Source organism: Monodelphis domestica, chromosome 1 (assembly GCF_027887165.1).
Source record: "Monodelphis domestica isolate mMonDom1 chromosome 1, mMonDom1.pri, whole genome shotgun sequence".
Taxonomy (NCBI): domain Eukaryota; kingdom Metazoa; phylum Chordata; class Mammalia; order Didelphimorphia; family Didelphidae; genus Monodelphis; species Monodelphis domestica.
In genome coordinates, this window is record NC_077227.1 from 464,878,333 (window position 1) to 464,904,249 (window position 25,917).

At 39.9% G+C, this 25,917-nt stretch overlaps 1 protein-coding gene across 3 annotated transcripts in view; it reads left to right on the forward strand.

The window, feature by feature from the left end:
• The window catches only part of LAMC3 (laminin subunit gamma 3), a 121,378-nt gene extending 96,116 nt beyond the window's left edge, over positions 1 to 25,262 (forward strand). For 2 of the 3 annotated variants that reach the window (XM_056812569.1, XM_056812571.1), the window contains 4 exons: positions 18,128 to 18,327; positions 19,086 to 19,232; positions 20,464 to 20,569; positions 22,498 to 25,262. In XM_056812569.1, coding sequence (XP_056668547.1) covers positions 18,128 to 18,327; positions 19,086 to 19,232; positions 20,464 to 20,569; positions 22,498 to 22,748 — 704 coding nt within the window. In that variant the 3' untranslated portion in view covers positions 22,749 to 25,262. The remainder of the gene's footprint in view (positions 1 to 18,127; positions 18,328 to 19,085; positions 19,233 to 20,463; positions 20,570 to 22,497) is intronic. The other variant, XR_008915345.1, reaches the window with a different exon arrangement.
• The last annotated feature ends 655 nt before the right edge of the window (positions 25,263 to 25,917 follow it).

Genomic DNA, 25,917 nt, shown 5'->3' on the forward strand with positions numbered 1-25,917 from the left:
ATTTCCAATTAACTTTTGATTTGGCTCTCCATATACCCTTACTAATTATTATTTTTATTGTGTTATGATCTGAACAGGTTACATTTATTATTTCTGTTTTTCTGCATTTGTTTGCCATGTTATTATGACCTAGTACATGGTCAATCTTTGTGAATGTGCCATGTGGTGCTGAAAAGAAGGTGTATTCTTTTTTGTCCCTATATATTTTTCTCCATATATCTATTAACTCTAATTTTTCTAGGATTTCATTCACATCTCTTACCTCTTATTTCTTTTTTGATTTGATTTATCTAAATTTGATAGTGGTAGGTTTAGGTCCCCCAGTAGTATAGTTTTACTATCTATTTCCTCCTTCAGTCCCACTAGTTTCTCCTTTAGAAATTTGGATGCTATACCATTTGGTGCATACATGTTGATTATTGATATTTCCTCATTGTCTATACTCCCTTTTATGAGGATCCATTCACCTTCCCTATCCTTTTTAATCAGATCTATTTTTACTTTGGCTTTGTCAGATATCATGATTGCAACTCCTACCTTCTTTCTATCAGTTGAGGCCCAATAGGTTTTGCTCCAACCTTTAATTCTAGACTTGTGAGTGTCTACCCACCTCAGGTGTGTTTCTTGTAAACAACATATGGTAGGATTTTGGATTCTAATCCACTCTCCCATTTGTTTTCATTTTATGGGTAAGTTCATCCCATTCACCTTCAAAGTTATGATTGTCACTTGTGTATTCCCCAGCATTTTTATGTCCTCTCCTAGTTTTGTCCTTTCTTCTTTTGCTATATCCTTTTAAATCAGTGGTTTGCTTTTAATCAATCCCCGTAATCCCCTCCCTTAATATGCTTCCCTTTCTGGCCCCTCCCTTTTTGTTCCCTTCTTGTTTTTTAGGGTCTGTTAAATTCCCTCTCCCCACTCTTTCCCTCCCTTTTTGTACTCCCTCCCCCTGTAAAGATTAAAATTTAGGGGGAGACTTAGACAAGATAGAAATTAGTTTCTCTCTGTAAGGAGTATTATTTTTATGAGGTTTATTAAAGGTTAAGGATTAAAGAAAATACAGAATAAGAAAGCACATGTCTAGGCCAGAGAGGCCTAGACAAGGATAACCTCTCATCGTGAAAGAGACGCATCTGCTCCAAAATGGAAGTCCAAAAGAGAGGCCAAGCCTATTCACAACCAGGTTTAAATACCCCATCTCGCTCTTGGCCCAGGTGAGAATTCAGTGAGATTAGAGGGCATTCTGGGAAAGTGCAGCAAGGGCTTCTGGGGATTGAAATCCTGGATTCGAGTCTATTTTTACATCCCCTGTTTGATCCTCTGGGGAGGACTTCTCCAAAGGATCATAAAAACATAATCAATTTAAAGATTACAATAATTTGAGGATAAGAGAAAAAAAAAGAACAAAACCAATAACTGCTGGACGCATTGACAAAAATCAGTTAGGGGGCAGTCTCCTTTGGCATAAAAGTATACACACAAATAAATGTTCAATCAACCACACCCAAAGTTCATTTTTGTGCAGCTTGTGGTCTGGAGGCTTCTTCATGGTGTCTTCTCCAATAGTTCAGTTTCTGGATTCAGAGAGGTATCATCTTTCTTTACCTAAAATTCTTCTAAAAGGAATTTAAACTTTGTAATTTAAATAATAATATTTTTTACACCCCCTCCTCCCCCTTAGCTTTCCTTTCTCACTTTCCCTGTAGGATAAGACAGAATTCAAGACCCCAATGGATCTAGATGCTCTTCCCTCTCAGAATTGATTTCACTGAGAGTAAGGTTTAAGTATTACCTATTAGCACTCTCTTCCTCTCCTTCTTATAAGACTATTATTCCCCTCCCCTTCCCATGCATATCTTTGTGTGATAAAGATTATCCTATTTATTTTATTTCTTCAAGTATCTCTTGGTGTCATCTTTGATTCCCCCCCTCCCTTTTTCTTTTTTTGCATGTCATCTTATACCACTTATTACCCCAATCTCTTCCTGTGAATGATTCTTCTAATTACTATAATAGTGAATATAATTTTTGAGCATTACAAATAACATTTCCCCCATATATTAATATAAATAATTTGATCTTATTGTAGCCCTTAAAGAAGAAAGTTTGAATAAAAAACATTTTTCCCTTTCCCCTCTCTTTCTTATTTACCTTTTCATGTTTCTCTTGATCTTTGTGTTTGGATATCAAACTTTCCACTTAGTTCTGGTCTTTTCTTTACAAATACTTGGAAATTTTCTATTTTGTTGAATGCCCATACTTTCCCCTGGTTTTTGTTTTATAGTTTTGTATATGTTTTATAGTCAGTTTTGATGGATATGTGATCCTTAGTTGAAGACCCAATTCTCTTGCCTTTCTGAATATCATATTCTAAGCCTTGTGATCCTTTAGTGTGGAAGCTGCCAGATCTTGTATAATCCTGATTGGTGCTCCTTGACATCTAAATTGTCTCTTTTTAGCTTTTTGTAGAATTTTCTCCTTAGCTTGAAAGTTCTTGAATTTGGCAATTACAGTCCTAGGAGTTGTCTTTTGAGGATTTAGTGTAGAAGGTGTTCTATAAACTGTTTCAATGCCTATTTTCCCCCCTTGTTCAAGAACATCAAGGCAGTTTTCTTGGATGATTTCTTGTAGTATGACATAGAGATTTCTGTTTATTTCTGACTTTTCAGGCAGACCATGATTCTCAAATTGTCTCTCCTTGCTCTAGTTTTCCTGATCTGCCATCTTCTCAATGAGATGTGTTGTTTTCTTCTATTTTGTCAGTCTTTTTACTTTGCTTTATTATTCTTGCTGCTTTGCAAGATCATTGTCTTCCAATTGCCTAATTCTGGATTCTAAAGACTGGTTTTCCTTTTCAGTTTGGTCTATCCTGCTTTTCATGGCTTCCAGCTATTTCTCCAATTGGGAGTTCTTGTCCTTTAAACTGTTATTTTCTCTTTGAACTATTTCCCACTTTTCTTGCCATAAGGTTTCCATCTTTTTGATAAGCTCCAATTTAAATTCTTCAAGAGCTCGTGGACAATTTCCACTTTTTGGGGAAGGTTTTGATGCATTTATTTGAATTTCCTCTTCTATTTCCTCTGTAGCCTGGGTTTTTCCTCTGTAAAAATTTTCCAGGTTCAATCCCTTCTTCTTGGTTTTCTTGGTGGAGGGAGGTTGTTATTCCTGGGCACTATTTGCCATCACTGTGGAGGTTTTTCCTTCCCTTTTTAGTAAGAAATCTGAGTGAGATGGGCAGGCTTTCTACGTATGGAGTTAAGGAGCAAGGATTTTGCTTGAGGCAAGCTTTCAAATCTCTGCAGCTTCTGTTTGCTATCCTTTTCTGTGCTATCTTCCTGCGAGCACCCACAGTCTGCACTCTTTAGCCTGCTGGGGTTTCAGATCTAGCTGGTCTCAGGGGTAGGTCTTTGGTGGTCTTAGTCAGCTGCCAAGAACCTAGAGGTGCCCATCACTCACTCTAGAAGTGGCCCACACTCACTCACTGATTCTGCCGCCCTGGCTCTGACTCTGGCTCAGTAGGTGGGTGGGGAAGGGTAGATCAGCTCACATTTTGGTGGGAGCTTTTTCACCCCCTTATAGTGTGGAAATGCCCAAATCCCATGTACCTTCAATGCTGCACCTTACTGTAGAGTCCCTTCATTCTTATAAATTTTGATTTTTTGGTCTTTTGAGGTAGTCTATATCAGTGGGTGCTGAGGAGAGTAAGAGTCCTGCATCTAGAGTGCCGCCATGTTTACCCGGAAATCAGGAAAACCACAACACACTTTTAATAGGAATTATTACCATGAATTAATCAAAATTATTGGCATTTCAGCATCACTTTCTTAATTCTGGAAATGAACAAAACAAAAAATCAAACCCTGATGTGTAACATTTACCTACTTCCAAAGTGTAGCTGCTTACACTGAAAATTTAACAACTCTCATAATCCATACCTCTAGATCCATACCTCTGCCTTTTCCCTCCAACTCCATTCTTTTTTTAAGATCATCAAAGCACAACAGAAGATCTTTGAGGACCTTTGTTTAATCAACTTTCTTTGACCCCTAATGATGATAGGGTTTGGAAGGGACATATGTATCATTTCCTCATATTAGAATGTAAACAGCTTATCTAAATTTAGTCTCTAATGATTATTAGATCATGTTTACTTTTTTAATATTTCTCTTGTATTTTGCATTTGACTTTAGATTTCCTACTCAACTCTGGCCTTTTTAATAGGAATATTTGAAAGCCCTCTGTTTGATTTAATATCCATTTTCCCCCTGTAGGATTATACTTGCTTTTTTCTGGATAAGTTATTCTTGGCTATAAGCCTTTATCTTTCACTGACACTAACAATATTACAAGCTCTTTGCTTCTTTATAGTGATGATTACCAAATCATGTGTGATCCTGATTATTGCTCCTGAATAACTGAATTCTTTCTTTATGGCTACCTGCAGTATTTTTTCTTTGACCTGGCAGCTCTACATTTTGACTATAATGTTCATGGGAGTTTTCATTTGGGTGGGTTTCATTTTGGGAAATGACCAGTGGAGTCTATTTCTACTTTGCTCTCTGGTTCTAAGAAATCTGAAGAGTTTTCTTTCATAATTTCTTAAAATATGATCATAGGCTCTTCTTTCTGACATGATGTTTAGGTAGTCCAGTGATTTTTAAAATTATCTCTCTTCAATCTGTTTTCTAAGTCTGTTGTTTTTACTATGTGATACTTTTACATTTTTTTAACTTTGATTTAATATTTCTTCTTGTCTCATGGAGTCATTAGGTTCTGTTTAGTCCATTCCGATTATTAGAGAGTTTATTGCTTGCATTTGGTTTTGTATGTCTTGTGCCAAACATAATTATCTTTCCAATTTTTTCTTCTATAACACTTTCTTTTCTAATCATTTCCTATAGTATTCTCATTTCATTTATAAAGCCATTTTAAACTCTTTCTTTTATTAACTCTTCTTCTTGAAGAATTCAAGTTAAATTTGTGCTCAGGCTATGTGTTTCTACAAAACTTTGCTTGTAGCTGTTTTGGAGTCATTCTCTTCTGAGTTTGTCTTGAGTATCCCTGTTGCCAAAATAGATTTTTGTGTAGGATTCTTTTTTTGTTTCCTAATTCTTCCAGGTTACTTCCTACCTTTGGGATTTATGTTAAGACTGACCTCTGCAAACTTCTGAATGAAATTTATGGGCTGAGTTTGTATCTTCCGGGGTTCTGATGTTATGTTCTTGGGATACTGAGTATTATGTTATTCCAGGATCTTAAGAATAGCTCAGAAATGGGTAATGAGGGGACAGCTGGGTAACTCAGTGGATTGAGAGCCAGGCCTAGAGGCAGGAGGTCCTACTTTCAAATCTGGCCTTGGATACTTCCTAGCTGTGTGACCCTGAGCAAGTCATTTAACCCCCATTGCCTAGCTCTTACCATTCTTCTGCCTTGGAAACAAGACATGGTATTGATTCTAAGACAGAAGGTAAGGATTTAAAAAAAATAGACATGGGTAATGAGTAACAGATCTGCCAGTTGGCATCTATCCCTCTACCCTACACAAGTTCAGGCCTCTCTGCTAAATCTTGGATCTCTTCTTTTCCTGGTGCTCATCTCTCCTACTAGCTTACTCCCCTTGGCCATTCCTTTATCCTCAATGCATACAAACTACCCATATCTGTCTTCCCTTGCTGACCTGAGCTACAAAAATGATTTGCTGGATTTTTTTTTTTTTACTGAATCCAGTCAGTCTCAGTCTGTAGTGTTTTCTAAACTTTCCTGGAGATATTGTGGAATAGAACTCAATTGTATTTCTTCCTGCTACATCTTGGCTCTTCCTGCTATAGTTCTTTTATAAAGACAAAAGTTTAACAATCCAATCAATGGACTAGGAAAAAACTTCCAATGGTTTTGCCGCTTCCAGTTCTGAGTTCATGAGTTCATGATCCCCTGATTCTCCCCATAAAATGGTGTTTCCTCATATCTTTGGCTTGCCAGAAAGGTTGTTCTCACTCCAGAAGGCTATTCCTTGCCCCAGATACCAAGGTCTCCCAAGGGATGCTCAATCTTAAATCTGCTTTTTGAACTCTATTTCTTGGATTTGAAGGGCCACATACTATCTGACTATCTCCACTGATCATCCAAAAAGCATTTATTAAACCAGTTCTTTGTGCCAAGCACTGACTAAACTCTTAAGAGTACAAGTACAAAGAATGAAGCAATCCTTATCCTCCAGGAATTTCTATTCTAATAAGGGAGGCAAGACCATCCATATGCAGCATAAGTATAAAGTGTATAAATACAAATATATACAATGTAAATACAAATTATGGGAGTGAAGGCACAAAAGCCCATATAACTTGATGCTTAATTTCTTCTTGCTATTAAACTCTCATTCACATCTATTTAGCAGAGAGTTTTAACCTGGAGTCCATGAGGTTTTTTTATGTGTTTTTTTAATATTTTGATGACTGTATTTCAAAATAATTGGCTTCCTTTTAACTCTGTGTAACTTGTTATGCATTTAAAAACATTCTGAAAATGGAAAAGCCTGGGACAAAAAAAAAAGATTGCCAAGGGTTCCCTAAATTCTGGGAAAGCTAACTTTCTCTTTTCTAAGACTCTTTTGCTCTTTCTCCTATGCAAATGAAGGGGGGGAGGGGAATGAAAAGATTGCAAACCAGAGAACAAAATGAAGTCCAGGGGGGCATGGTTATTGTTTCCCCCCCACCTAGCCACATTCCAGGCTTTTCATATGTATATGAAGTCCTTTTGATGCTCTGAGGCTGCTCTGGGTGAGTGAGGGTGTATAAAGAGGGTCCAGACTTGTCTATCTGTGATAAAATTACTGTGGAAGAACCTTAAGGTCTGAAGATAAAAGAACAAGGCCTTTCTCAGTTTTCCTGTTTTGATCTGAGACCAAAAAGAGCATTTATTAAGCCCTTAACTACAAGCACTTTGCCAGGGTCTAGAGATACAAAGAAAGACAAAAACACTGTCCTTGTCCTCAAAGAAGCAGATATTCTCATGGAGACCAATGAGAAAATAGTTAGATGTATGCAAGATATGTATATACAGAGTAGAAGGAAGGTAATATCAAGAGGAAGACCCTAGCAATTGGGGAGATCAGGAAAGGTCTCCATGAGAAGGTAGGATTTGTACTAAGTTTTGAAGGAATTTAGAGAAACCAAGAAGATGGAAGAGAGGAGAGAGAACAAGCATTCTGGACATGGAGAATAGTTAGATTTCTTCATATCACACCTACCCCCCCAAATAGAGCTATAAAATTCACAGAAGGACAGTATGCTGTATGTGGGTTGAGTTCTGAAGCTGGAGTCCAAAAGACTTGAGTTCATATCCCACCTCTGACACTTACTGGCCATGTGATCGTAAGTGTGCAAGTTACAGAAAGGTAATGCAGAAATATCAATAATATGGAAATAGATCTTGATCAACAACACAGGTAAAACCTAGTGGAACACTCCTCAGTTATGGGACAGGGTTGGGGGGAGAGGAGGGAAAGAACATGATTCTTATAACCATGGAAAATATTCTAAATTAACTAATTGAATAAAGTTTTCAAAAAAAAAAAGATTAATGCAGAAAGGTTATTTCTGAGACTCAGTTGATTCATCTGTAAAGATTATAACAATTGACAACTTGAAATTTGGAGACCCCTAAGTTGCCCCTGTTCCTTTGAGAATTCTCCCCAAAGGAGGTTTCTGGTTTAGTCATTCAGATTGAATAATAAACCTTAAGGATTTAATGACCCTAGGTAGGGTGGAAGTAGCAGAACTAAGCAAATGCTGGTCTTGGGAGGTTTCCCCCATTGAATCAAGAGATAGGTTCCCAAGAGGACCAGCATCTGGGTAGGGACCATCCTTTTAGTATCTATTGTAATTAGGCCACTCCCTGATGCCCTAGCCTCTGGCTGTGGTTTCTTTCCCAAGCCTATTTGTGGCCTGTCAATATAGTTTGAGATTCTCATTTCCTTGTAACTATGGTTATGTCTATCAATCATACTTCCATGTCCCTAAGTTCCCCAAAAGGTATATAAGTTTCCCAAATTCTATTGTTCTTTGGAGAAAGCATCTAGTGTGGTGTCTTCTCCCAGGGATATGTTCCCAGAGTCCCCAGGGTATAGGCTCTGTGTTGTCCTTGGTGCTAGGCTCTGGGTAGTGGCCAGTTATTGAACCTATCCCTCTCCTGATTAAAGACTTGGTTTCTCTGACTACTTTAATAGTTTTGTGTTTTTCACAAGTTAACATATGGAGGTCCCAGCAAGATCCAAAGTTGTGTCCACCTAAGCCACCTGCTAACAGACTCCAGACATGTGGTACCCACGGAACCTGTTGATGTTTGAGTCAGGAATTCAGTTAGCAGGTTGGCTGGGTAAGTGTACACTTGAACAAAGAACTTCATCTCCTGTGTTTTGGGAATGTAAACCACTTTTTAATCAGGAGGTAAAATGGGCAACCATATTTATATGGGGCATGCAGGCAGCTCCCCTAATCGGACCACTGTGGTAGAAGTTATGTCCACAAAGTATGGATAAGGTACCAGGGGGATTATGGTGTCCAGCCCATACCTGGCTATGTTTTTGGTTTGGTATGTGTGTGTTGTATATGCAAATGTGAGTGAAGTAGTGTCCCTACTGGAGGCAAGAGCGGGGATGGTGTAGTTCAGATGAGAGATGAAATAGCACTGAGAAAGTATCTGTGTGAATAGTTGGCTGAAAACTTTGAATGGGAAGCTGAGCTAGAGTGTTGTAGTGTAAAGATTAAAATTTAGGGGAGATGGGAAGATGAGGAGACTGAGGCATCTGAGGCAGAAATTAGTTTCTCTCTGCAAGGAGTATTATATTTTTTAGAGGTTTATTAAAGTTAAGGATTAAAAGAAAATACAGGATAAGAAAAAACACGTGTCTAGGCCAGAGGCCTAGACCTCACCTACATTATGGAAAGAGCTGTGTCTGCTCCAAAACGGAAGTCCAAAAAGACCCTCCAAAGCCTTTTTATCAACTTAAATACCTTCTCGATCTCGGCCCAGGTGAGATTACAAGGCATTCTGGGGAAGTCGAGCAAAGGCTCATGGGGATTGTAGTCCTGTATTCGAGTCTATTTTTTACAGTAGCCAAGGTTATTAAATCCAAGGGCTTAATCTTAAATTCTGGGCAATAGCTTTGAATCAATTAAAATAGAGAAGGTTTCTTCGTGTCACAAAATGCCATAGTTTAAGATTTAAATGGTTGTAAATCTTTGTGGAAAATCTACTTATAGAAGCTTGAGAACTTTAATTCTGGATTTCTTCTCAATTTTCTGTGGAGTTTTGTCTATATTGTATCTGTAATGTATTTCTTAGGTAGAGGCTTCTCTAATAATCTTAAATGCTTGCAATTTAACACTTAGCTAATAATGTCTAAAGTTGTGACACAGTTAATTCCTCCCAAAGCTAAAAATACAGGAACTGGTGATCTGGATATGGGAATATTCAGCAGGAGGCAAAGAATTTCCAGGATTCATAATTTTAAATTCTAATCTTTTCTCTCCAGTTTTGGCATGGCTAACTTGAAAAATATTGCATATCAACAGCAGCTAATTTTTAATAATGTTAGTAATGAGATGCATTTTATTCTAGGTATTGACTTCTTCATTTGAGTGCTATAATTTCACATTTTTGTTAAACTATTATTTGTTATGTCTAAAGAACAAGGTTTTTCTGATTAACGTGTGTGTTCTGGAGTAAACAAAGTTCATTTCAGTTTGGTAAACTGCAGACCTGACTAGTTATTGTGTTGTTGTAAATGGACAAGAACTATTTGGGAAAAGGCTTTTTGGTGTTTAATGGTAAGAAAACCCTGAGCATTTTAAATTGAACAAGCAAATTCCTCTTAGAAGAGGCTTCAGCCTTAGATCAAAGGAGGTTAAGGGAATAGCTGAGGGAAATGCAGTTTTTGTAGCCACAAGTGAAACTAGAGTAAGAAGGAAAAAAGAAAAAATAAGTTGGGATGGATAGCTATTGTGATTTAAATACTATATTCTGACTTAAAGGTAATCCCAAGTTTTTCCTTAATAATTCTAAATTTTGTGTTTGGTGAGAAATCTTCATGGATCTTACTTTTTGAGAAGAAAAAAAGGCCTTGAACTGCACCCTAATTTTTAGAATTTTTAGGTAAATTTCCAGAGTGCAACCATTACATGAATAAGTTTTTGGTTTTTTTAAAGACTAGTAAGACCTGATGAATGCTTTTTTGCAGTAGATTGCCCTTACTTTTTAAGTCTGGAAGACTGGCCCAAATTAGCATCTACTTTTTAGTATTATTTTTCTCTGATAGATAACCATTGGCACAGACTGCTATTAGAAAAGAATTTTTCTACCAGAGAATTTTCTAGGGACACCCTACCGTTTACCAACCCAGTCTGGAGTGTGGGTGAATTTATCAAAATCTGTTAATGATATTTTTGCTAGATTTCTTGTTGAAAGAGAATTCATTCAGAACCCCTGGAATCCTAACAATTATCCCAGACACTTCTTAGGTGGCCAAAACCTAGACAAAATTTTGAAGACAAGGAATCTGAATAAATCCCCCAAGAGATCTCTACATAGATATTGCTTCTACTTCAAGCCTTCAAGGACTACTGAACTGAATGGGTATTCCATTTCTTATTGTTTTCATTGCCTTTTAGTTTTTCTGAAGCAGGTTCAAAATTTGTCATTTTAATTCCCGTGGAAATTCGGTCCTTTTTAACTAGAGAGGTAGAAAGGAAAGAGCTAGTTTTTAATCTAACTAGAGTAGGAAAATTTAATGTAATATCTGTTAATCTGAAATTTTGCAGCAAGAGATTCCAGAGTGCTTTTCTAAGGGGGCATAACATATATGTTCAGTAAATATGTAGAATTGCAGAATGTAAATGTCCCAAGGTGATATTAAAAGAATTTAGGAAAAATGAATGGAGCCTGATAATTTTATGGAAATAATTAAGAACAGGAGATAGGTTATTCTTAACAATTAGAGAGAATTTCCATTTACAATTGAATTGTAGAGGAAAGTAATTGGAAGGAATGCCATTAAAAAACTGGTCAGTGTACAATCAGTCCTGAGTATGACTGGTGTAAATTGCAGGTATAGTCCCAGGTCATGGGAAGGATTTCCCTAGAAATTTCTGTTATACCTGGCAGGTTCTACATATAGCTATGCATCATTGCCAACTTGCACATGGCATTAACATTACAAATTAGGGTAGTATTTCTCCCTCATTTTAACACCTTCCCTCTTTTCTCCTGTTATGGCAAGTTTTCTGTAATCATATGATATAGGAAGTCTTAGATAGGCAAATACTGAAATATACGAACTGAAGAAGCAGATAGATAGAAATTTTAGCCATTTCAAATAGTTAAGCAGATAAAGAAGTGCCCTTTTCCTGAAGCTTTAGACAGAGGTATTATTAGGAAAAATTCAGGTCCAAAGAAAATCCTAGTAGATGTCAGTGTCAAAAAGGGGGGAACAATACATGCAAATAGTAAATACTAAGCAACATTTTTGATATACAAGGTTCAGATAAAACACCAAATTGCTTCTCAGTATCATTAAACTTTATACATTTTGAGGCTTCAAGGTTAGGAATTGTGCCTAGAAATTATATAAAATCACCTGTAGACTAGGCCTAAGTTCAGTAGTAAGTTTAGCCTTTTTTGCCAATAAATACTTGGGAAATTGAAAATTGTGTACAAAATTAATTTAGTAAGACTAGAACTCAATTAACCCAGGAGATTCCATGATATTGCCATTCCGGAGGCCATCATACCCCAACCAGTTGACAAGGTCATGGTCCAAGGAAGGAAGGTCAACAAAGCAGACCCCAGAATGAGGGCCTCCCACTGATCCCCCTCTGTGATTTCTCTCCCCAAATTTTCCACACTAATAGACTTGTTATGATTATTATTCTCTCGCCAACACAGGAGAAATAATATGAGAGCAAATACTTATAGGATCAATAAATATATACCCTACTTTAAGCCCCCTAGGTTATTACCCCAAAAAGATTGCATTTACAGAATTAAAGTCCAAAGATTACTGCCCATGACCCCTCCTTTCTCAAGCACAAGACACACTCCAAAGCCCTACAATAAACACCAACCAAAAGCTTGAGTACTATAATGAATCTTTTCCTACTGTTACCACACTCCAGTGAATTTGTTGGAACAGAAGCCAAGAAGCATTGCTAGGCACTTCAAAGTAACACAAAAAAACAGAACTTGTAAATTGAGGAAAACCCCAAAAGTGGTCTGCTTTAAGTCCTCACACCTAGATACAAAGATGTTTTGTTCTGCATCTCGCAAGCAATTATGATGGATAGTGAAAGCTGACCAAAAGCACAATGATCCTCTCAGCAGGTCAAGGGATACTAACCTACAAATGACTTTATTCACATTAATCATATGGGGTGCTCAGGGAGGGGTAGTATCTCTGGTATGGAGGGCTTGTTGTGCCCTCCTAGGGCAGCTCTCCAGCCTCTGACCCCCACCTGACACCCAGCTCTCACTTGTGGCTCCCAGTAGCTGCTAGCATGTGGCAGCGGCCACACCCTGGCAACAGCTTTGACAGGCCGGCTAAACCTTGTGAGGGTAGCCATCGGGTCATCGACCCAAAGTGAACCAGGACTTTGCTCACCCAGCATGTGAAGACTGCTTTGGCGGAACAGACGGAAGAAACCAATAAGAAGGTTCAACGGCTGAGATGGCGATGCAGCAAAGCACTGTGGAGTGCTTAGGGCATGTTGGGGCACAAAGGACAACACGACCATCCAATGCAGCTGAGGAAGTCTCCAGATGTAATGACTTTTCATGCCACTGGACCCAGGCTTCCAACGCCGAGAGAGTGGGACTGTCTCTGTGCATCGACTTTTCCACTTAAATCTTCATGCACAAGTGTCTTTGTGCACACTCATCTATCCTAACCCTGTACACCCTCTTCAAGACCTGCAGCGATGGGGGAGTGGCGACGCAACAGGTGGAGGTGACCACTGGCAGTTGTAGTCAAGATCCTGCACATAGGCGGCCCACGGACCAGTGGTCTCTCGGCCCTGTAGGGCAGCAGGGACGTTCAGCAGCATCCTGGGCGACTGAGCAGCCCTCTCTAGGACAGCACTGCTCACCCTAATCAAGGGAGGGGACTAGAAAAGGTGTCCCAAACATTGCCTGCCCTACAAACACCCGGTCAGCACACCCCAGCTGGCGGGTCATCCCTTTAAGCGGTCAAAATCAAAGAAAACAAAATCAAACTTTGCGCCTCAGTCTTTGGACTTCAAAGCCCCATGAGGGTACATCAATAGATGAAAATGCACAAAGACAATTGTCATTCTCGGTCACCGAGAGTCTACACTATCACAGAGTGTTGTAGAAACCTAGTAAATGATCATAGAATTCTTTGTTGTAGAAACATCACAAGAGTGTTGTTTAGGTGATTTGATAATATCCAATTAAATCATAGAATGTCACATAAGTAGAAGATTGATTGTATGTCAAAGAAGCATGTACCAAAAAAACCTATATAATAAACAAACCACAATACTATGGCAGAGCACTGTGTATGATGTCTGCATATGTGAGTTGAATGCATGGTGTGTCTCATCTCCTTATTCCAACTGTGAAGTCACATCTGGGCAGAGGGACCTTGGATCCTCAGAGGGGCCGATGGACGGACCCCTAGATTGCCACAGAAAGAAAATTATTTCCACAGTAATTTTTATCTACTGGCTTTTTGCTTTGGCTGTGATTCAGCTGCAACATTATTTCATGGTATTTTATTCCTAATGTTTCCTGGAAGTATACAAGAGTTAAAGAAATTAAAACAATAATTAATGGGAATAAAATATCTAAGCCATTTAAGCATGGTTATAGTTGTTAAATAAGTAGGTAAAAGTGAATAAAAACAGGTTTTTTTAATCCCCTGTATCTCAACCTCAACGAGAGGAGTGTGAGATTGTTGAAATTATGGAAAGTTAGAAGTATTTTAATTTTGAGACTTCTAAAATTTGAGACTTCTAAAATTGTTTTGAAGCTGAAATTATCATGCAGACATAGTTTTTGTAATAGGATATTTAATTAGAATTTTACTTAGTGTTAGCTCATATTTTTATTTTATTCCCAGAGAAAAAGGCCATTTTCAGATTCACAAGCCTTTATAAACCTATGATATGAATTTTATTTTTGCTTTTATATTTCTATAGTTTAGTTTACAACTATTTTTAGTGTTGCTTTTTCTATAAGATTACCTTGGTAGAATAAGACAATCTTTTTCTAATCAAGTATATAGATGATGTACATTTGTATTGGGTATAAATATTTTTACTAAAAAGATTATAAGTAAGAGTGACCAAACATACTAAGTCAAATCAATTCCTATTGAAGAATATTTTTATAAACTTCACCTGTTTGCTCTTTTAGCAATTAAGCTGTTCCAAGGACCAGAGTGACTTCTAGATAAAAAGAGGACATTGAAGTCTTCATCAGGACCCACCAATTTGAAAGACTTTGGGGAAGTGGGGGTAATATTTTGTTTGTTAGAACTTTGCTAGAGGCAGAGTGCCTGCCTTCTGGTCTCCTGTCAATGCACCTGACATTTGGGGAGTGCCCCCAAACAGCCATTTGTCTATACTTATGCCCCATGTTTTTCCAGGGTCAAACACAATTAGACTACATCCTTTTGTCCTTTTGTGTGGTCAATGGCATTCAGCCTTTGCCCACAAGGGGGGGAGTGTCAAATTGAAATCTAGAGACCCCAAGTTTGCCCCTGTTCCATTGAGAATTCTCCCCAAGGGAGATTTTTCTGATTTAGCCATTTCAGATTGAATAATAGACCTTAAGGACTTGATGGCCCTAGGTGGGTGGAAATAGCAGATCTAAGCAAATGCTGAGTTCCCTTTTGGTCTTGGGAGGTTTCCCTCATTGAATCAAGGAATAGGTTCCCAAGAGGACCAGCATCTGGGTAGGGACCATCCTTTTAGTATCTATTGTAATTAGGCCACTCCCTGATGCCCCAGACTCTGTGGCTATGGTTTCTTTCCCAAGCCCATTTGTGTCCTGTCAGTATAATCTGAGATTCTCATTTCCTTGTAACTATGGTTATGTCTATCAATCATACTTCCATGTCCCTTGTTTCCCCAAAAAGTATGTTTCCCAAGTTCTATTGTTCTTTGGAGAAAGCATCTAGTGTGGTGCCTTCTCCCAGGGATATGTTCCCAGAGTCCCCAGGGTATAGACCCTGTGTAATCCTTGATGCTGGGCTCTGTGTAGTGGCCAATTATTGGACCTATCTCTCTCCTGATTAAAGACTTGGTTTTTCTGACTACTTTAATACTTCTGTGATTTTCCCAAGGTAATCTAGTCAATCAATTAGCATTTATTAAACACTTTTAAATTAATTGAACCAATTAAATTTATTATATGTTATTAAAAGTGTTTATTTAAATTAATTTGATTGATTAATTAGGTGCTTAAAAATAATCATTTATTAAACATTTACTTTATGCGGTTAACTGTGCTAACCCCTAGAGATAGAAAGATAGGCAAAAAACCAGTCCTAGCGCTCAAGCTGCTCACAGCCTAAAGGGGGAGATCACAGGCAAATAATTCTGACAAAGATATATTTACCAGATAAATTGGGGGTGGTCTTAGAATAAAGGAACTAGATTAAGGAGGGCTGGGGAAATACTAACACTTTTAGTATTTATCTCAGAAAGCTTTGGAGATCAAAAAAGATAAACTAAATAAAGTTCTTTCTAAGTCTGGAAGTGTTATATATAAATGTCAGTTATTGCTTCCAAATGCATTTTCCTAGAGGTGAGGTTTGTTCCTTATTTTTTTTTAACTCTTATCTCCTATCTTATAATAGATACTAAATATTGCTTCCAAGGCAGAAGAACTATAAAGGCTAAGTAATGGAGGTGAAGTGATTTGCCCAGGGTCACATTGCTAAGAAATGTCTAAGGTCAAATTTGAACCCAGGACCTCTTGCCCTCCAGGTCTGGTTCTCCAATGAACCACCTAACTGTACTTATGTGTGTGTATGTATGTGTATGGGGGATTTGTTCTTAGTGAACATCATTCCAAGTTTGTGTTTCTGAATTCTCAGCTTGATTCTGAGATGCTTTTTCTCTACTACTAGTTGATATTTACTTATAGAGTTCAAATCCAGCCTCAGATACTTACTAGAGGCATATCCCAGGACAAATCACTTAATCCCTGACTGCCTCAGTATCCTCATCAATAAAATAGGATTAATAAAATCACCTACTTATTTTGAAGATAAAATGAGAAAATATTTGTAAAATGCTTTGCAAATCTTTAAGTGCTACATGAATGCTCATGGTTATTATTTGTTCTTTTTTTTAATTTGTTTTTTTTAAACCCTTACCTTCAGCCTAAGGCAGAAAAGCAGTAAAGGTTAAGCAATGCAGATTATGTGACTTGCCCAGGCACAGCTAGGAAGTGTCTGAGGCTAGATATGAACCCAGGACCTCCTGTCTCCAGGTCTGGCTCTCAATCTACTGAGCTACCCAGTTGCCCCATTATTATTTGTTCTAAGGTTAGCTGAACTCACATTTCCAAGGGAAATGATTTTTTTTTTCATTTTATTAATAGCTCTTTTCAAGAAAAATCAAACACAGACTCTGTGCCTGATGTCTGTAACTGATAATCAAAAAAGTTTGATTTTTACCATAAAGGGATAATAATCTATCTTATCCATAGATTTACGAAGTAGGCAGTTCAATGGATAGAGTACTGTATTTGATTTAGAAAAAGAAAACTTGAAATGTCACATAGTAGCTGTGTGATCGATCCTCAGTAAGTTATTTATCCTATATCAGCCTTAGTTTCTTCATCTGTAAAATGTGAATAACAATGGCAACTATTTCAAGGGGTTGTGAGGATCAAATCAACAAGCATTTATTGAGCACCTACTATGTGCCAGGCCCTATACTAAGTGCTGGGGATACAAAGAAAGGCAAAATGGAGATCAAATTTAAAGCACTTTATACACTTTGAAATTTGTACAGTTTGCTACTAGATATAATTATTATTTAGTCATGCCATTCCTCTGCTCAAAAATTTTTGGTAGTTACCTTAGTTGTTGTTCAATCTTGTCCCACTCCTAAAGACTAGGGTTTTCTTGGTAAAGATACTAGTGGTTTGCTATTTCCTTCTCCAGCTCATTTTACAGATGAGGAAACTGAGGCAAACAGAGTTAAGTGACTTGGCCAGGATACACAGCTAGTAAGTGCTGAGACCAGATTTGAACATAAGAAGATGGTCTTTCTTGACTCCAGACCCAGCACTCTATCCACTATGCCACCTAATTGACTATCAATGCCCAAATACCATCCACTCCATGAAGCTTTCCCTGAGCCTTAGTAACAGCCTTTTTCCCCCCATGAATCTCACAAAGAATTTTTTTTTTACATCTTTCTGAGGCACCTATTTCATTTATTATTAGGTATTATCTGACTTAAAGCTTCTTAAAGGCAAAGCCTTTTTCCTATTTAAATTTTACATCTCTCTCAGCACCTAATACCATGCAGGCAATGGACATGCCAATAGCCCACGTTCCTCATCCCATCCCTTCTGCCATACATCTTCAAGAATTGAGTTGTAGCCTTTTCTCTAAGTTATACAGTAGATGATGGAGAGCTCTTGTCCCCCTCCTGTCTCTAGACTATTATGAAAGCTGAGAACTTTGGGGAGACTGGGTACTCCCTAGTTGTATTTGTCCCCTTGGGTTTTTCACTCACCTAATTTCTGTTTTTTCAAAGCAACATGAATTAAATATAATTTTTCATGAAAAAAATAATAGTAGTTCATATTTGTGTGGTCCTATAAGATTTTCAAAGCATTTTCCTCACAATAGCCCTGAGGAGTAGGGAGGACAACTTTTATTACCTTCATTTTACAGACAAGGAAACTGAGGCAGATAGCTCTTTTAGTCATTTTCCCATACGTTTCTAATGCTGAATTTGAAACCAGATCTCCGAACTCTAGGGCCAAGATTCCTTCTACTCTCCAATGGGGTGTTTGTTGAGTGAATGAACAAATAATATCTAAAGGTAAAAGTTCTAAGAGTATTATTTGGCTCACTGTTGTTTTGTAGAAATGAAGAAAACATTTCCTCAGCCAAAGGACCAGGGAGCTCTAAGAAGAAAGGCAAGAGTCATTCAAGATAGACTCATTGGTGAAACCCAAAAGAAGACTAAGCAAGCAGAGAAGATGCTGGGAAATGCTGCTTCCATCTCTGCCACAGCTAAGAAGAAGGCCAAGGAAGCTGAGTTGTTGGCTAAAGAGAGTACAAAGGTCACAATAGCTAAATGTTCCCTTGAACTGCTTCTTTTCTCACTATCTATTGGCCAGTAGAAGGAAATTGAGCTGAATCAGACTTGTTCAGAATACTTTGAGTTGGGACTTAATTCTGATAGGTGTTTCTTCCCCCTAGTTGTGCCAACAATTCTATAACAAATATTATTTGGCACCCAGGAAAAGTTATTGGTTGGACAAAAAACTATTTATTGGCTAGTAGGAAGAGGTGTGGATCAGGAATGCTCTTCATAGACCTAGAGTTGGAAGGGATCACACCCAGAGGTTGAGTCCAGTTACAGAACCAAAATGTGTCAGAGATGAGGCTTGAACCCAAGTCTCCCTGACTCCAAGACTGGCTCTCTCCTCATTGTATAAGACTGTCTCTCAGTTATCATTCTGACATCAGGATAATCGAATAAGATTTTGTTCATGTGGTGCTTTGAGTTCCTGGGCATTGTTTTGATAAATCATTACCTTCCATCAAATGGTGGCAATTAACTCAGGTTACTCTTTTGTTTTTTAAACCCATGACTTTTGGTTTGGAATCAATAAGTATTGGTTCCAAGGCAGGAGAATGGTAAGGGCTGGGCAATGGGGGTTAAGTGACTTGTCCAGGATCACACAGCTGGGAAGTGTCTGAGACCAGATTTGAACCAAGAGGACCTTCTATCTCCAGGCCTGGCCCTCTATCCTCTGAGCCCCCTCTATCCATCCCCTCTGGTTAGTCTTATTCCTGTCCTGTTCTCCTCCTCCAGAATTCCAAGACCTTGCTGAGGGAAAGTAAACAGGAATACCGACAAGCCAGCAAACTGACCAACCAAGCACGAGGAACTCTCCGAGACATCTCCCGGCAGGTGATGTTGTCCAGGGAACGAAGGAAAGAGATGGAGAAAGTTGACTGGGTAAGTTGGCCACCCTCAAAGACCTCTCTGTACTCAGTTATATATGTATATCTTAAGCTTGACATGGCCAAACGGAATTCATTAACTTTCCCACAATTCCTTCCCTCCTACCTTTCCTATCACTATTTTTTTAGACCCTTTCCTTCCATCTTAGAATCAATACTGTGTATTGGTTCTAAGGCAGAAGAGTGGTAAGGACTACTGGGAGTTAAATGATTTGCCCAGGGTCAAACAGCTAAAAAGTGTCTGAGGCCAGATTTGAACCCAGTGGGTCTGGTCTCTAGGCCTGGTTTTCAATCCACTGAGCCACCTGGCTGCCCCCTTTCCTATCACTATTGAGGGCATTAGCCTCCTACCAGTCCTTCAGGCTCACAAAGTAGATGTTGCTTTTTACTCCTCCCTATTTCTCACCTCTTGTAGCCACTCTGATGCCATGACTCACTGATTTCATCTTTGCAATATTTCTTGAATGAATCCTCTTCTCTCCTCTGGCATTGCCATGCTCTGGTACATGCCCTCCTCCCCTCATGCTTGTACTATTTCAATAACTTCCTGTTAGGTCTGCTTACCTCATCTTTCCCCATTCCAATCCTTCCTCCATTCGACTACCAAACAGATTGTCCTAAAGTGCAAGTTCAACCATGGCACTTCCCTACTCAAAAAACTCCAATAGCTCCAATATGAAACACAAAATCCTCCATCTGGCATTCAAAGTCCTTCATAATCTAGTTGTCCCCTCTGCTGTCCCTACCAAACACACATCTTTCTAGTCTTCTCACACATTATATTCCCTCTTCTCCTCATCCATGCTTTTCAGTCCAGTCACACTAGTCTCTTTGCTGTTCCTCCAATGACACATTCTGTCTTTCAGTTCCAGTTTCTCTGGTTGTCCCCCATTCCCCTAATGCCTTTTCTCCTAATGTCTGCCTCCTCCCTTCTCTGACTTCCTTAAGTCCCAACTAAAAGCCTCCCTTCTACAGGAAGCCCTTGGCAACCTCTCTTAATCTAGTGGCTTCTTTTTGTTCATTCTTTTTTTTCCTGTTTATAGCTTGTTGTACAAATGTGCTTGCTTGTTGTCTCCCCAATTAGACAGTGTGCTTCCAGGGGATAAGGACTTTCTTTTGCTTCTTTTTGTAGCCCCAGCCCTTAGCATAATGTCTGGCACAGAGTAGGTAGTTAATAAATATTATTGCCTGATTGATTCATGTATCCCATTTGTCTCTTTTGGAAGGCAGGGACTGGGCCTGGGTTGAGCAAGGTGGAAAGAAACATACAGGAAGCCCGGAGCTCCCTGGAGATGGACATCAAGGTCTTGTCTGTCCTGCTTAATAGATTGGGTAAGAACTGTGTCTATTAGGGTACCTTCTCCTCTGTCTCCCCCGAAGGACTTCATAACCACCAATAAATCTTTACCAAGTAGCTACCAAGGCACTCTGCTTAATGCTGCTGAGAATACAGAGATGAGATTCATCCCTGCCCTCACGGAGATTATTGTTTAAAGGGAAGAGGGGAGAAGACTACTCATGAAAAAAATATTCCCAAGTCGTGTATGTGCCAAGAAAGTACCCTATGGGTAGTGTCTGGAGTGGAAATGAGGGGACCATGGAAATTTCAAAGTTCACACTCCTTACTTATTAAAAATATATATGATGGGGAAATTAATCATTTAAAATATAATGCTTTATTGAGAGAGAGAGAGAGAGAGAGATGGGGGGAGGGGCACTGTCTCAAGCCAGCCATGAACCCAAGACAGATGCCTCCTAAGGGATTACAGAGAAAATGGGGGGCACTGCCTCAAATTGTTGACCCAAGACAAATCCCTTACTAACAGGAGAATCCTGATGCAATCAAGTCTCCCAGAAGGGATTAGAATATTTTTATCACAGTTGGAGACAGAATGTTGAATAACTTTACAATGACTTTACAATGAACACATTCAAGCTAATTAACATCTTCAAGAAATTGGAGAATAGCTTCACTAAGGATACATCCAAGCAAATCAATATTTTAAAGAACTGACCAGGAAGTTGGAGACAAATGCAAGGAGGAGAGTAGTTTGGGACTAGATTATCTAGGAGTACAGGGCCTAGAGCCAGAAAGACTCATTTTCCTGAGTTTAAATCTGGCCTTAAACATTGACTAGTTATGTGACCATGGGTGGTGCTGTTGGCCTCAGTTTCCTTATCTATAAAATGGAGCTGGAGAAGGAAATGGCAAACCAGTCTGGTGTCTTTGCCAAGAAAACCCCAAATAGGGTCACAAAGAGTCAGACAGGACTAAAAACAATTAAAAAGATCCCTGGGTGCTGGGGTGGTCAGGGAAGACTTTATAGAGAGAGAGTGTGGTATGGAAGGAAATGTAAGAGAGTAAATGGAGTAAAAGGACCAAGAAACTTTGTCTATTAATGCAGACCTGTATCTGCTAGTCTCAGAGGGCTGAAGAGAGCCTTAGGATGTAAACTGACTTGCCAAGGGGCACACAGTCCATAGGAATCCAAATCTAGGATAAAACCTAGATTCCCTTAGCGCCAAGACCAGCTCTTATTTCACTATCCCAGCTTGTTTCTTGTCCAGCAAAGAATCTACTTTTTCAGGATTGCATTCTATTGCCTTCTATTCCATCCATATTCAAGATCCCGTGCTGGAAAGGAGGAAGGCATGGAGGACAAATGGCAAGGTCCCTACCCTTAGGGAATTTGCAGTGACCAGAGGAGATAGTGTATGTACATAGATATCATGCAAGGTGAATGTGAGACTCTGGGAAGAGACATACAAACAAAGGGCAAATTGAAGAGGGAAGAGAATATTTTGAGCTGAGGGTAGAATTAGGGAAAAGTTTCCTGGAAAAAGGTGATATCTGAGGTGAACAAGTTCTCTAAGTACAGCAATTTGAAAATGGACTCCAAGCAAGAGTGTCTGGGGGATAGGTAGGTGAGCCAGGCCTAGAGACAGGAGATCCTGGGTTCAAATTTGATCTCAGATACTTCCTAATTGTATGATCCTGGGCAAGTCACTTAACCCCCATGGCTTAGCCCTTGCTGCTCTTCTATCTTGGAATTAACAAACAATATTAATTCTAAGAAGGAGGGTAAGGATTTAAAGAAATTTTAAAAAGAAAGAAAGATTGTCTGGCTTTGAAGGGGGACGGTTTTGACCATCTTGTAGCTGCTGGCCTCACAGGTGTGATAAGCAGGGCTGTCTGGGTCTCTGGGTTGGGAGAACTAACAGTGTTTGTCCTTCCCTCTTCTCCCTTCCTCCCACCTCAGGGAAGCTGGACACGCACCAGGCTCTAGCCTCAGCTCTGAATGAGTCAGAGCAGGAGCTGGAGCCACTGAGGCAGCGCCTGGACAGACAGGGGTCCCTGCAAGAGAAACTGAGCCTGCTACAACAGGAGGCAGAGCAGCAGGAGCTCCAGATCCAAGACTTGGATAGTGATCTCAAGGAGATCCACGCGGACAAACAGAACCTGGAGGACATTCTGCGCAGCCTGCCGGAGGGCTGTGCCAGCTGGCAGTGAGAATCTGACCTAAGCCCCTGAGCACGCGCCCACCCACACATACACCTGCCTACACTCCTGAGGGTACACACAGTCATGAGCATACACACTCCTATGCCCACGTACAGCTCCACATGTACTCAGGCCAACTGTGGTCATGCAAACATGTCCACAAGCACGCATACCAGTGCCAGCCTGTGTGCTCACATACCCACCTGTGAACATGCCACACGTTGTACGTACATGCCCACGTCTACACAACCATTCATGCCAACAAGTATCTCCCCAGCCACAGTCATTTAGGCACACAGATTCAGAAGAACAGATTTATACACCTATAGCAACAAGTATGTGGGCATCCTTCCACTTAGATGCACACACTCTAGCCTATGCAGTGTGTGACGTATGTCCGTTTCTGTGCACACATAGACCAATACTGATGTGTACTTATAGAAATAACCTTCTGGGTACACACTCCAAGAATAATATTCCCAGTTCTCTCCTCCCTCAAACAGCTCATGTATACATAAGCATATGTGCCTATGCTCACATTATTTACATGCAGAAACTTATGCACACTCACACACACATTGATGTGTCTTATGGCCCATCTCTGCAGACAGCTCACTGTGTTAATGCCTGAATACAGATGCCCCACTCACTTACGGTGATCCATTCATGCTTCCAGGTTAGCTGGGTAATCCCTTTCCTTGCCAGTCTACAGGTTCCCATGTATACTAGCCAGCTCCCAAGAGCCCAGTGATGAGTTGGTAGTTCTTGCCTGCCTTGGATTGTGAGGACCAACAGGTGCTACTGATGATCACTGGACAAACAGGATAGCTTGAGTATTCCAGTATTTAGGAAGATCTGTGTGTTCCCCAACTTTGCCTCTTTTGAGCTCTTCACCCCCTGGCTCTCTCTAGATCCCACTCAGATTAGGATCAGTGTCTCTTCCATCGCCAATACCCCCACACCCACACACAACCCCCTCCCCTTCACAGATTGGGAAACAAAACAGGCACTTGGGGTTTCTCAGTGGTAGCACTTGAAACCAAAGAACTCCTGAATCCACTGCTTGACCAGTTAGGCAGGTCTACAGGGTCTTCTCTGTCTCTCTTTCTCCTCTGCCTGTCTCTCTCTTTTTCTATCTGGCTCTGTGTCTCCTTGGTTTCTCTCTATTCTCTCTCTCCTCTCCTCTTCTTTCTTTCTCTCTCCCTCTTTTTCTCTCTCTCCCTGTCTGTCTCTCCCTCTCTCTCCTCTGTTTCTCTCTCTCCTCTCCTCTTTTTCTCTTTTCCTCTCTCTTCTCTCTGTTTCTTTCTCTCCCTTTCTCTCCTTCCCTCTCTGTCTCTCTCCCTCTCCTCTGTTTCTCTCTCTCCTTCCCTCTCTCTGCCTCTCTTGTCTCCCTTTCTCTTTCCCTCTCTTTTTCTCTGTCTCTGTCTCTCCCTCTTTCTCTCTCCCTATTTCTCTTGTCTTTCTCTCCTCTCCTTCTCTCCACCATCTCTCTCTCCCTCTCTGTCTCTCCCTCTCTCCTCTCCTTTGTTTCTCTCTCCCTCTTTCTCTTTCCCTCTCTCTTCTTCATTTCTGCTCTCTCTCTCTCCCTTCCCTCCCTCCATCCATCCCTCCCTCCCTCCCTCTCTTGTCTCTGTCTCTCCCTCTCACTCCTCTCTCTGTTTCTCTCTCTCCTCACCCCGTTTCTCCCTCTCTCCCTCCATCCCTCCCTCTGTATGTATCTTTCTCTCCCTCTCTTTCTGTGTCTCTGCCTTTGTCTCAGTCTCTTACTCTCTTTTTCTCATCCTCAATCTCTTTCTATTGCCTTATTCTAGTGCCTAATTCCTGGTTCTTGGAATTAATTGCAGTCTCCTAAGGAATTTTCCCAACAGCCCTTTCCATTACACTGAGGCCTCTTACTATGTGATAGCACATGGAATTCATTTCTAAATAGCCTGTACCTTGGAGGGAAGACCTGGGTCAGAGGGTGGACAGGAGCACAGATATTTCTGTCAGCTACAGTGATTCTGACTCAGCAGCTCAGTTGGACTCTATTAACCACCCTCCGCAGCCCACACAGGGAAGCAACAGAAGGAATGGAGTCCATGTCAGAGCTCAGGAGGTCAAGAGGTTGACCTCTCTGCCTCTACTCAACCTAGGGGAGATCTCACTGCTTTAGCTCATTTGGTTAGGTTCTTATTCCTCCAACTTTGACCTCCAGGCTTGGAACAGATCATTGCATGGAAGCAGGAAGGGTCATGGGAAGCTTAAAGGCAGGAACAGCAACAGACAGATTCTGCTGTAAGGGGTAGGAGTGAGCAGAGAGATAGGATGTTGGAACATCCCCCTGAATGCTGCCACCTCCCTCTCTTCCCCCACCAATCCCCTGCATAGTATTCCTGCCCTTAAGCAGGGAAATAGAGTGAAGAGTCCCCAGATCCCCAAAGGTTTTTCAAGTAGAAGACAATACCTGAGAATCTAATCTGGAGAAAGAGTCCTATTATAAAGTTCTTCTGTTTAACCTAGAAATAAAAGGTCTTACAAGGATGTTTCAGTCTCATTCTGACATTACTGTTTGGGGGCAACATGGGGGAGTGGATCCATATGCTCGAACATTTCAGTTAATCAGATTACCAGCAAGCACATATTAAACACCCTCTGTGTGCCAGGCATTTTCTAGGTCCTGTGGATACAAAGAAAAATGAAATATTGCCTGCCCTCAAAGAGCTTACATTCTATGGGGATAAGGTGGAGGGGAACAGCATGTATTTGTAAGTATGTAGAAAAAATATATAAAGTCAATAAAAGGGGGCAACTACATACCACAGTGGATAGAGTGCCAGGCCTGGAGATAGGAGTTTCTGGATTCAAATATGGCCTCAGATACTTCCTATACCTGTGGCCCTGGGCAAGTTATTTCACCCTGATTGCATAGCTCTTGCCACTCTTCTGTCTTAGAATTGATACTAAGATTGTATAGGTAAGGGTTTAAAAAAATGTTTAAGTCAATAAAAGGATACAAGGTAATTTGGCAGGAGCCAAGGCACCAGAAAACAGGACAGAAATAGTTTAAATTGATCTAGTAGGAAACATTTTTTTAAAAAAGGCATTTTTTTTAACCTTTAAGTTCCATCTTAGAATCAATACTGTATATTGGTTCCAAGGCAGAAGAGTGGTAAGGGCTAGGTAATGAGGGTCAAGT